Source organism: Filicampus tigris, chromosome 11, assembly GCF_054856515.1.
Source record: "Filicampus tigris isolate MCC_2025a chromosome 11, RoL_Ftig_1.0, whole genome shotgun sequence".
Lineage (NCBI taxonomy): Eukaryota > Metazoa > Chordata > Actinopteri > Syngnathiformes > Syngnathidae > Filicampus > Filicampus tigris.
The window spans coordinates 6,931,757-6,944,461 of NC_141227.1; the positions used below are offsets into that span (position 1 = coordinate 6,931,757).

A 12,705-nucleotide genomic window follows, 5' to 3' on the forward strand; every position below is an offset into this window, starting at 1 on the left:
TGCAGTTGCCATGTTTAACAAGATGAAGGCTGATTCACCTTCTGACAAGATGACCTGGTCAGAATAGGCTGTGAAACAAGTCACATTCTATTTGAAGCATCAACTTTAATATGACGGTCCGCATCCTGTACAAAGAATCCCAGGAGATTACCTTGACCCAGGAATTCCTTGCAGAGGTTGATTGAGACATGATCAACATTGTCCCATATAAATGTCAAAACAATGGCTCGGATTTAGATACTGTAACGACAAGTGTCAGAAATCCCCTGCATTACGAGCTGTTTAAGGCTGATGGATAGTAGGGGGACTGACGAGTGAACAAATCGGAGTGTTGTCTGCCTTTCGCCTGAAGTCAGCCGGGATAGGCTCCAGTACCCCGTGACCCAAAACTGGCTAGGTGGTGTTGAAAATGGATGGATGGATGGATGGTAGAGGGCCCAGAGAGAAGGCTGATTATTCGTCTATATCAATGACACAACCGAAGAGACAAATATGATAATGGTAAGCGGGAATGTATATCTGCTGCATGAGAAAAGTACTGATGCTAGCTAGTTTGTCCCAGTCCCACCAAGCATCAGAAAAGCTTCCTGCACATTATCAGTAACATTAGTTGAACAGTAGATCGGCTCTTTATCTAGTTGAGAATTAACAATATACAATTGTGCACATAAGTTTACATTGCCTGTCAGATTCTAAGATGTGTTCCATTCTTGAAAAAAAAATGGCAAAACACATTTATTTTGTTCTTAATGGGATTCAAATTGAACTATAAGACACTTTTCAAAACAGAAAGTTTCATATAGAAAAAAGTTGTGTTTTGCCATCATCTTGTAGCTTTTATAGGCAATTCTAAACTTTTATTTAAGGGGGTCTTGGTCCATATTCATCGTGAATATGTGGGGTTCACTATACATTTGGTAACTTAAGATGAAATTGACACCACCCATGTAGTAGCGGGTCCATCCACTTGGCATTTCTATCCTTGTTATAATCAAATTACCGGTACAGCATATGAAAGAACTGTATACTGTATGATTGTGATACATGGATTTAAAATCATTACAAAAAAGGAAACATGCACAAAAAAAACTGTAAAAGTTTATTTTCTGGGTCAAAAATAACGTGTTGCAAAGTATTTTCCTTCTAAAAAGATTAAACAAAGCTTCTCTATCATGTGAAAATAGTCTTTTTTTTTTTTTTTTAATTCAGGGCGACGTGTCAGGCACACTATACTTAGCAGCATTAATACCAGGCTCGTGGGTGACACACTGTCCCGAGGACAGGCTTAGGGCCAGCCTGACACCTTGTCAATTCTGTCATCTGGCTGCCATATTTTGCTCACTTAAAAAAGCCTGATCCATGGTAATAAGGAAACATAGGTAAATTCTGTTTTGTATGAAACTCATGGAGAAAAGTGAAGACCCTCTGAGCATAGTCCCCTTAAAGTAACATTGACTGGCAATGAAGGGTATATGTTCAAATTGGTGCTTGGGATAAACTGTCAAAAGACACACTGTAACCTTATCTACTTTCATCTTCTGTCAGAGTTCAGGCAAAATCAGTTAGGGTCATAGAGATTTCCTACAGCCGGTTATAGGTAATAATGGGAAAATGAGGATTCAAGATGATTCATGAACCAGTTGTGTTTATTGATCCCTCTGTTCAACATAGGGATGAAAGCACACTGACTTGGCATTTCTTAAACCCCGTTCTTTAAACCAACAGTACCTTCTACAGGAGTCAGTGATACAACATGTTCAAATTTGAAGCTTCATTTGCCAGCTTCATTGGCATTCGATTGACAGACGTGTCTCCGTCCTTATTCATAAAAATAATCGCCCTCTGACCCCATCCGTCCTCGTCCTTTTAAAGCACTTCCGTCCTTACATCCCGTCAGTCCGTAACGCCGCCCCCCACCCCCACCCCCGCCCCCCCGCGCTGCACAAAAAACACAACCCCCTCAAAAAAAGTCCGGGCATGCTGTGGGGCAGGGATTTTACGCTCAAGAGATGTTCCAGATCAAAATAAGGACATACTTCATGCAAAAGGATTTCTTCATGCAAAATTGCTATCCACTCTTTTCCTACACCCACCACATACCTTATCCCAGATTACACACACAAGACAGGCAGGGGATGTTTCTGTCAGTCGTCTGTGTGGCGTCCTGCATGTAGCGTTATCCATGGTACATTTTTTACGTGTTGAAACATTAGAGGGCACACTATGCCCGAGCAATGTTACAGGATTGTTGCAGGGAACATGAAAAGTGTCGTGCACTGTCCAGGCAGGTAAAGGCGGCTCGTGGTGTCGTACAGGAAAACAGTGGTCTTGCTTTTTAAAAGAACCCAACACAGCACGTCAGTCGGTACTTGACCCTGTTAGGGACGAATGGAGGGACGGACGAAAACCCACTTCCGTCCTTGCCTAGTCCATCCTTTTTAAAAGACTTCTCATCCTCCATCCGTCCGTCCACAAAATGGACGTCCGTCCGGGGCAGACGGACGGACCATTCCATCCCTGGGACGGAATGCCCACCTCTGCATGCATACATACATACATACACATACAGTACACACACATAAGTACATGCACGCACACACTATATATATGGGGAAAAAAAATCTCACTAATTTAGCCATTAAGGATTACTTTATTTCTAATTCACAGCCAGTCAATGACTAATTTATGCGAAGGAAAATTTCAATAATAATATTTTCAAATCATACAAATAAATCCAGAGGTGTTTAAAAGTGAAACATCCTTAAGCTACTGTCCCCCCTGGCCCAACCCCTGGATAAGTGGAAGAAAATTGATGGAGGGGTGGAACATTTTTTGCACATTATGGTTAAGCATATTAATAAGGAATGACTTGGTACAGTGTGTTAGAACTACTTTAGAAATACTTTACCTGACAAATTGAGCGCTGCTAGTTTGGCAGGTGGAACTGGAGCCAAGAAGCGTTCCGCTCCCAGGTACATGAATCCACTGCATTTGCACAACACCCTCTCCAACTCACTCAAACTTTGAAAAAAAAGAAAAAAAGAAAAACAGAAGGAGATGGGATTTGGAGCATTACACTATGGCCCATGCACTGCTCTGTCAGATAAATAGAAAAACATTTTTACAAAATTTACAGAGTCACACCTGGGAGTTTGTTTGATGCCCACAAAGCCCGCCAACAAATGGGTAAAATGCAGACCGTAGGCACCCCAGTTCATCTTCATCCTTTCAACAAGAGTGGTCCCTTCTGATGACATGTAAACAAAGTAGTTGGAGCAGGGACTATGAATACCATCCTCCAACGTCGGCGGAGGTTTGGAGCACAGCCTTGATCGGGTTGAGGAGCCTTATTTTGAAGGTTTCCCGACCCGGTCATCTGTTTTTAAACACCTCACAAGGAAGCAGTGACAGCTCCCTGGAAGGCTGCAGTGACAGCCGAAACTGTCAGCAAGGTAAGATAGTTTTTCTCTTCACTGGAATAAAATCATTGTCTGAAAAAAAGAAACCTTAAACCTACTTAACTAATGAGAAGAAAGGATGAAAGTCATTGCGCTATAGTAGGATACAGCCTACTGCAAACTACAACCATAACAATAAACAAAGCAATAGTGAAATGAATACATCTTTGAGAGTGCCTATCAAAACCGAACATTATATTTGTAAATGCAACAGTGTCCAGTATATAAATATTTTTTGGTCTGTTTCCCTGAAAAGTAATGAACAGCCCATCTACTTTTCATCAAATCGACTTTTACGCACCAAAATTGCTGAACGTGTTGACAATATCTTTGTCATTAAAGATGCATTTGAAGTTCTGTGTGTTCACTGGGACGGTGTGTTCAGGCAGAAGATGACTGGCAGGTATCTGTGGACATTTGAAAACATTATACTGTAGATACCTTGTTTATGCAAATAGTTGCAGTTTTTTATTTACTCAACTGTAGCCTATAGGAGGCCTTTTTTGATTCAGACACATATTATGAAGACTATTACACAGTAAGAATATCATAAAAGTCAAAGTCAACTCCAATATTTTCTTGGCATTAACATGTTCTATGCAGCCTCACTAGTCTAAACTTGATATTCTGATTAATACTGTAATTGTGGAATACAAATTAAGCAGCAAAATCCACCTGTTTTTATCTATCTCAGAAAACAGGTGGATTTTGCTTCTTAACTCATATTCCACAAATGCAATTATAATCAGGATGCCGTGTTTAGACTAGAGGGGGTGCATACAACATATTCTAAAGAAAATTTTGGAATTGACTTCACTTTAATATACACTTTATTAGACCACCACCCACTGTAAGGTTTATGCCACATTTACAGTATCCCAGATTAACTGCTATTCTCCATATTTATTTTAGGATGTCAATATTTAGGGCAATATAAGGGAGGTGTTTATTTGATTCTGTTGGATGATGCATTCATTTGTGGATAAAACAATTACATCACTTTTAACGGGCTGAAAGTGTAAGATTTGCAACTAAAAACACTTTCGCCTTGCATGTGGCACATTGGCAAATATCAGATGAGAGACATTTATAGCAGAAATATTGGTAAATTAAATCAAAACTGAAGTTCAGAATGCAAGAAATGCAATATGCTTCATTAAAAAACATATTTGACAACTGATTGATAAAAATTGGAGAGCCTGGAACTTGGAGAAACTCTAATTACTAGTGCCAACGGCAGGTAAATATAATATTGTCACTATCCAGCAGGGCCGGATCAATTTACTCACCGCTTTGATGGCTTGGCTTTGATCAACTTTCCCCTTCATGCCTTTTCCCCCTTTGGGGTCCTTTTCCACTGCGACAATCAAGAGGCAGAATGAATAAAATACATGTGTGTTTGTAAGCTCTATTACACCATCTAGAGGTTCAAAGTATCTGCTAAATCATTGGCATTTCTTTCTAAAAGTCTGCCTGGGCTGCAAAGGCTGGTCTTCTAAAGTTTTTCATACCGGCAGGGTCGACGTCAACTGGAATGGATTGCAAATGGGTATTGCTATAGGTACTATGTGCAACACTAGAAGGCTATATTAAGTCAAACAGAAAAAAACATGTTTTAAATAAGGCCATAATAGAGCATCATGAATGGTTTTACTGCATGTTGTGATTTATCTAATCTGACCATTGAATCCGCATTATGAACTGCATTTATTGCACTTCAAACTATGTGGACTGTTGTACAGTTTCTGTATTTGAATTGAGGATTGTTGACCATTTGTTTGTAAGTTAATACATATTTTAAAATGGTATGTCTTGTTGATTTTGTATTGCACAATTATTATCGTGACCCTTTTGTTCCCCTTGCATTCAACAAATAAACCGTATAAAAAAAATAAAAATACTAAAACTAATAAAAACGTATCCAAAACAAACATTTGAAAAAACAATACCCCAAAGAAATAATTACAACTAACTGAATTTGACAAATAGAAGTCAAAAGAAAATAACTACTGCCTATAATATAAAATCCAAAACTATTAGAAGCACACACAAACACAAACACAAACACAATCCATCGATGTCTTGGTGTTTCATTGTTCCTTGTATTAAACCTTAAATGATATAATTAAACCTCAGTTCCTGCAGTACATTAGGTTTTTATTTTGACAACGGAATCTAGAAGCATTTTGGAAACATTACAATATTTTGGAAAAATAATCAAACCATTTAAGAATCAAATAATCTCTGGACCAAAGTGATAACAAACAAGATTAGGATTCATTTGGCTAAAACAGCCCAAGCAAGTGGGGGACCTGCAATGCAGCTGGACAACTGTCATACCCTTGTTGGTCATGGGACTCCATACATGCTGACATGTTTTTCCTTTGGTATCTGTGCAAGTTCCTCACTGAAGATGTCATGAACCACAACACGCCCAAGTATTCAGGTACAAGCAGACAAAACTGGAGAGCTCCTCGCCAGCCTGGGACACAGCTTCTCTTCCTATTGTCTCATCTCATTAGATCCAGACTTTTTTACCCAAAGTAACAAGATGATGCTAGTTAGGCAGGGTGTATAAATTCAATGTTCGAGGAATAATTCTTTTCGCACTTCAAATTGCTTGTAGAGTTCATAGTTTTTTCTTTATACGGGCCACATCGTAGTTCTGATTTCACTCGGAGGGCCGATACGACTGTTAACCCGTGTGAACGTATGATCGCCTTATACACAACTGATGGATAAGTAGTTTTGAAATCAGAAGCCAGTAAATGGTTTGTTCAACTACTTTTCTATGTATTTTTGTCATATTTGGTCTGTTTGGTTTTTTTTTTGTTTCATGTTTTGCTCAGTGTTCTGTCCGTCTCGTCATGATTATTGTGTCCACCTGTGTGCCTTCCACTCCCAAGTGCTAACCAATTAGCTCCCTTCTACCTTGTGTGTCTTGTCCAGGTGTTTCTCGTTGTCTCGTCAGTGTGCTTGTATTTAAGTCGCTAGTTTTTGTTCAGTGCTTGTCGGGCCATTGTCGTTGTAGTGTGTCATTGTAGTCGGTTGCTGTCATTTGAACAAAGTTACCTGTTGTCCAGTTAAGTCTAGTTTAGTCTTGTCGACAAGTCTCAGTTTCCGGTCACTTTTACTTCATTACTTCTCATTTCATTAAAATTTCATAAACTGCCCTCCTTCCTCGCCTCACTGCATTTGGGTCCTCCACGCCCTTGTATCATTCTGAACCCTGACAATTTTAAAGGAAGGATTGGTAACAAATTCTTGAAATATTGAATATGTTGTGATAACAGTGAAGACAATTAAAAAAAAACAAAAAAAAAACATGTCAAGTGAACACATGATTTGGCTTTGCGGGCCACATAAAATGATGACGCGGGCCGGATCTGGCCCCCGGGCCCTGAGTTTGACACCTGTGAGTTAGAGGCTTTCATAGGTGTGAGCAATTGTTTATGTGATGAAGAGAAACACCCACTCAATGTCATATAAAGCTTCCAATAAAACCCCACACAATCGTTTTTTTTGTCTCTGATGAAACTGATTCACTTGACTTTGAATATTGTTGCTGTGAAAAACACTTATGTCCAATTTTGGAAAAAAAAAATCACATTAACGCGATGTCTGTAATGCGGAAACACCATTCACGTAAAAATACGAAGCTTGAAAAAAAATGGACGTGTTTTTCACAGTACAGCGACAATATGTTACACTAGGTTCTCTTTTACATCCCTTTCAGGTCTCTTGGCAGATGTTGTGAGTAAGTGTTTAAGTTAGTGTACATTTGGGTCCTCAATACCTTTTACTGGCTCCTCTCTTGGTATACGACTGCAGAGAAGCTGGAGGGAGAAATCTCGAGATACAGACTTTAGTAGGTCTCCCTCAAGGACGGACAACGCCTCCAACGGCAACTCCATCAACTTCCAGTCTGCCAGCAACACCACAAACTCTCCTGGTGTATCCTCTGCTGTTGACGGACACATACTGGTTCCCATTAAATATCCATATATTTGTCTTGGTTCCAAATACTGTTATATTATTTATATAATTATTATTAGTACTAATAGAATTACAGTAAACTTCTAAAGAATGCTAAACTAAAGTTAGAGAAACCGGAAAATCCCTATGGTTCATTGTTACTTCTAGACTAGGCTTATACAGGATGTGTGAATCATCAAGCATTACATTATATCCCAATCGCAAGAAGAATTGGCTTGACGTCTGCCTGGGTTCTCACTGAAACTAATTGCAATGTCTCAGGATAAAAACACTCACTGTACCTTCACCTAAGGATGCTTTCTTTTCTTCACTTTTGTTTTGGTTCTTTTCTGAAACCGGTTCTGCTGACTCTGGGGAACTTATAAAAAAAAAACAGACAAAAAGAGGTTTAGCATAGCAAGAGAATATTCAATCAATAAAGTAAAATCTTATTAGAACTATCAGGACTTAGCATCAACACCCGTCATAAAAAGTAAGAGATATTTGGCTTTCAGGTGAAATTTATGGAAAATGTCTGAGAACGTCCTGTTTGAAGCATCACAATGGCAAGGTACTGTTGAGCCATTGTTAGGTGTCGTCTTGGTCTCATGATGTCACAGCATGATGAGGATGACTGTTTAAACACCAGCTCTAATTGAACCAGGATGTTTATTGGTCGATTTATGGATCAAACACCTGTTGTGAATTTTGCTATTAAGCTCCTCATTAGAGAACAGCAACAGCTAGCGAATCTAAAATAAATGCTAATAAAAAGATTAATGAAGCAGCAGAAACAAATTTATAGTTAATTAAAAAATTCTGCACAACACCATGATGCAGGTCTACAGTATATACCAAGGAAAATGTCTTAAAATAGTTAAATATGAAATATTTAGTTACAAGTAATACAAGTAATACAGAAATGGAATTGTAATCTCTGTAAGGGCAAAAAATATATATATATATGGCTTTTCAAATGTTGGGGGCATTAAGTGTGGTACAGTTAATAAAAGAGCTGGGTATTTCACAAAAAATTCATGGTCCGTTAATCTACTTCCCTCTAAAGCCGGGGTACCCTTCTGACATCTGTTTATCCCCTATTTTGTCCGGCCGGACCAAATCATTAGTAATCATTAGCGTTTCCGACTACCAATTTCGACAAACTACCACTTGGGTTCGAGAATTCCGTTTCCAATAGGCCGCGGCTGTAGTTCTCAGAGGTCCATCAAGGTCTCCTTTTAGGACATTTTTGGACATTGGCCGTGGTCATTGGGAAACGGAAGCATCGCCGCGGCCATTGAAGCCTCACAGCAAAAATAGCCGATAGGCGATTACGTAGATGGAAAAAAAAGGGCTTCTGACTGTGCTTAGCGCGACTATCTATTTAAGTTTCATGTCTCTCGTTAATAGACATATCGTCATAGGCTAAGCCATCACATAGGCAGAATGCTCAGCTCTGGTTAGTAACCTGTTCACATACCCTACCTCAAGAAAGTGAAGTCAAACTTAGAAATGAGCGGATTCAAGTATTCTTCCATTTGTTGAACTATTTCTCTGAAGTGAAGCGTTAAAGTATTTTCTTCATCAGATCTCTGCTCAGAAAATAAATAGAAAGAAGTTAGTAGATGCTTTTACTCTAACTGCAGATCATAAAATAATATTACGGTAAAAGAGGAGGAAAGAAATACCGGATGAGAAATGGGATTCTCTTCAGCGTCTTCCACTCTTTCATCATGCAAACAGGCCTCCTTCAGGAGTCCATGTCTCATCTTTTGGTCAAAGGTCCGTGTCTGCTCTCGAAGAGCCAGCAGAGCCCTCGGGCAGACAGAAACCTTAGCCACCCTAGAGCATGTCAGTGAAGCTAAAAAATAAATTTACACTCAGTCAGACATGCATCCTCATAGACACATGCAGTACAGGACTTGTAATTGGTCCCAGTGAGCACCTTCACAGCCTTTTGTCAATATTTTCCTCCAATCACTCATTTTCCCCCCATCTCATTCTTTATTCCTTACTCTTTTCTGTTTCATGAACCAGCACCAATCTCAACAAATTATACAACAGAGTAGACATTTCTTTTCTATGACGGATGTTTTCACATTTGTCTCACGAAGAGGTAAAACAGCCTTGAAGCAGTGGTGAGTAAAATGTGGTGACTTTGTACTACACTTCTTTAACTGAACTTTTAATGCATCTTTCAAATACCTATCAATCAGAAACCTCATCCTCATTTTAAATGCAGACGTGTGATGACACGTTGCTAAGAGTATTCACTGGGATAAAACAAGCATATGTGTTTAGTTTGTTCAGCAGCAACACGCAGGAGTGCCCACTGACTTTTCTTCACTTTAGTGATATTAACCTTGTGATGTCTTTTGTTTTGGATTTTCTGCAGATTCAGGGACCTTGTAGAGTGCTCCGTAAAGTTCGGATCTGAAATACAACATACGCAGTACGAATGGATGTTCACAAGCATTTTGCAAAAGACAGTGAGAGTTTTTAGGATGGGTCTACGCACCACCACATGTGTTATAAAACATTTCAACAAGGAATTTAATCTTAAATATTGATTAGGATCTTTAATTTAAATATTGCCACAATTTGCCATGATGAAAATGAAAACAAACAAACAAACAAACATACTGTACATAAAATGTATGTAATTCTTGAATGGTCATCCAACTACACCTCATTTACCTTGCTTTGTGATCAGTTTGGGCCTTATTTATAAAGGTGTGCAATTGCAAAAATGTGCACAAACTCGATTGGTCACGCACAAAGATATGGAAGATGATCTACTTATCGTGAATCCCTCGGTATTGTGGCAAAATTACAGCTCCTTTTGTATGTTCTGGAATGAATTGTTCAAATAGAATTAGGACACGTAATGTGATTTATCAAACCTGGTTATGTCTTTAAATACCACGCCTGAAAGGCAGGTGCAAACCAGCGTTGCACAGGCAAAATGACAGGCAGTCAGGAAGAAGTTCTGCTTGTGTAAAAATTTTATAAATGCAAGAAACAAAATGTATCGTAACATATCATCTATTTAATGATTTAATTTTAGAGTTTCTGAATGATTTAAGGGCTGACTAGGAGCCAGTCACAAGAAGAGACATGCGATACAACCGATGACAATACTCCTTTCTACTGTGCATTTCAGCGCACTGTTACAATTGGTGCTGGCTTCTACCTGAGCAGTTTTTCAGGTGTGCTGTTTAAATGCAATGTTACGCAGGATGTCATACAGTTAACTTCAATTCAGAGCAAGTTAAATCAGATTAAACATAGCTTTTTGGGGGTTGCTTGCCTCCCCAAAATTTAATGGAGCAATATATTTCTTTTCTGTAACCAATTGTTTGTCTTCCACTAACACTTTCGATTGCATCACTGCAAACTTTATCTTGCACTTGAAGTGATCTTCCAACTTTTACATGTTGAAAACCATCATAACTACCTTAATAGCAAAAAAGAAAAGATGGAGTGAGTATCCATCCATCCATCCATCCATCCATCCGACTAATTTAGCGCCCGGATTTAACTCTCGAGCAGAGGGAACATTGATTTATTATAGGTGGTCTTTTATGTTTTCATAACCTCAATTTTGCTGCATCTGCACCATGCAGTGACAATAACGTCTTTCTATTATATTTACAGTATGTTCACTCTTTCTGTACAGCAACTTTGTTACAGTTGATGGCGTCTATAAATAAAGTTGAGTTGAGTGTCTCAAACAAACTGTGGTTTATGTACAAACGGACCTGCATGCGTTATAACATGGCTAATCAAATTAGATATGGATGCTTTGAACACTTTTTACTGGAGAAAATACAGTAGAAGAGTAATACGTCATTTATGGTAACTTGCCATAATTCTATCTGACATTGAGTATATTTTAAGAATTCCATGGTATCATTATCACTAGCATAGCAACCAAAAGTTAGCATACAACTATATTCCAAACACAGAAGTAGTGCATGCTTGGAGTCCTTTATAACACTCTACGAACTCCAGCAGTGGTGTAGTGGTACATGTTGCCTTCGCGTGTAGATGGCAGGTTCATTCGTTATTAGTGTTAAAATGATTTACAAATGTAGAATTTACCCATCCTTAGAGTGTTGCAGTAAAAGAATCTTCAGGTTTGATGTAAGTTCTGCAAGAAGGTTTAGGTGGTTGGGGTTGATAGTTAGTTGGGAAAAGGCCTGCAAAAAGACATTTTGTTGTAACAGTGTTATGATAAGCAATATCAAATGATCTTGAACGTATTTCAGGTTGAGTCTCTAAAAAATGGCATAGTTAGTACAAAAATAATAGTTCTCGGTTTCATTTCAGAGATGACGCCTATGAGACACTAACTTGCATATAAGTACAGTGGCTACAAAAACAATACCTCTGTTCAGAGATGCCAGATTTTTGTGATTTTGTGGTAAAAACTAAGATAATTTCAGAACGGTTTTCACTATTAATGTGACCTTTAACCAAAGTCAATTGAAAAACAAAAGAAATAATTCCGAGAATGGAAGAAAAATAAACAACTGAGAAAATGCGGTTGGAGAAGCATGCACACGTGGCTGTGTTCAAAATAATCATCCAAAACTAGCTACATTTTGCACACTTGAAGTCTCCCAAATGCAGGTAGGAAAATGTGTGTGGTCTAATGCAAGCAAGGTTCAACTTCCAAAATGTAGCTTCTATATAGGGTTGCCAACTCCCTGAAAAAAAAAAAAAAAAAAAGGGACACCTCATTGGCAGAGACAGCCAACCTGACTGCCTTCAACCTTCCTTGCGTGACTTGTATTTTTTGTTTGTTTATTTATTTATTTATTCATTTATTTTTGTGGATGAAACCATTTTTAACTATTTAAACCAGAGTTGGCGGGACGTCCGCCTCATAGTGCAGAGGTCGTGGGTTCGAATCCGGCCCTGACCTTCCTGGAGTTTGCATTTTTTCCTCGTGCCTGCGTGGATTTTCTCCGGGTAGTCCAGTTTCCTCCCACATTCCAAAAACATGAATGGTAGGTTGATTGAATGCTCTAAATTGCCCCTAGGTATGATTGTGAGCGCAAATGGTTGTTTGTTCGTGTGTGCCCTGCGATTGGCTGGCAAGCAGTTCAGGGTGTACCCTGCTTGCTGCCCATAGACAGCTGGGATGGGCTCCAGCATAATAATTTAGTTTAGTAGTTTGGATAATGTATGGATGAACACATGAAAAAGTTATCCAGAAATACAAACTAACACAATTTACTTATCAAAATAAACTCTCAAACTTCTA

At 38.7% G+C, this 12,705-nt stretch overlaps 1 protein-coding gene across 3 annotated transcripts in view; it reads right to left on the reverse strand.

Moving 5' to 3' along the window:
• Positions 1-12,705, reverse strand: part of cfap46 (cilia and flagella associated protein 46) — a 61,819-nt gene that overhangs the window by 3,189 nt on the left and 45,925 nt on the right. For 2 of the 3 annotated variants that reach the window (XM_086045806.1, XM_086045805.1), the window contains exons 46-55: positions 11,538-11,635; positions 9,796-9,866; positions 9,122-9,294; positions 8,919-9,025; positions 7,736-7,812; positions 7,255-7,422; positions 4,748-4,815; positions 3,760-3,865; positions 3,145-3,247; positions 2,909-3,021 (exon numbers count right to left, since the gene is read on the reverse strand). In XM_086045806.1, the coding sequence (XP_085901932.1) occupies positions 2,909-3,021; positions 3,145-3,247; positions 3,760-3,865; positions 4,748-4,815; positions 7,255-7,422; positions 7,736-7,812; positions 8,919-9,025; positions 9,122-9,294; positions 9,796-9,866; positions 11,538-11,635 (1,084 nt within the window). The remainder of the gene's footprint in view (positions 1-2,908; positions 3,022-3,144; positions 3,248-3,759; positions 3,866-4,747; positions 4,816-7,254; positions 7,423-7,735; positions 7,813-8,918; positions 9,026-9,121; positions 9,295-9,795; positions 9,867-11,537; positions 11,636-12,705) is intronic. The other variant, XM_086045807.1, reaches the window with a different exon arrangement.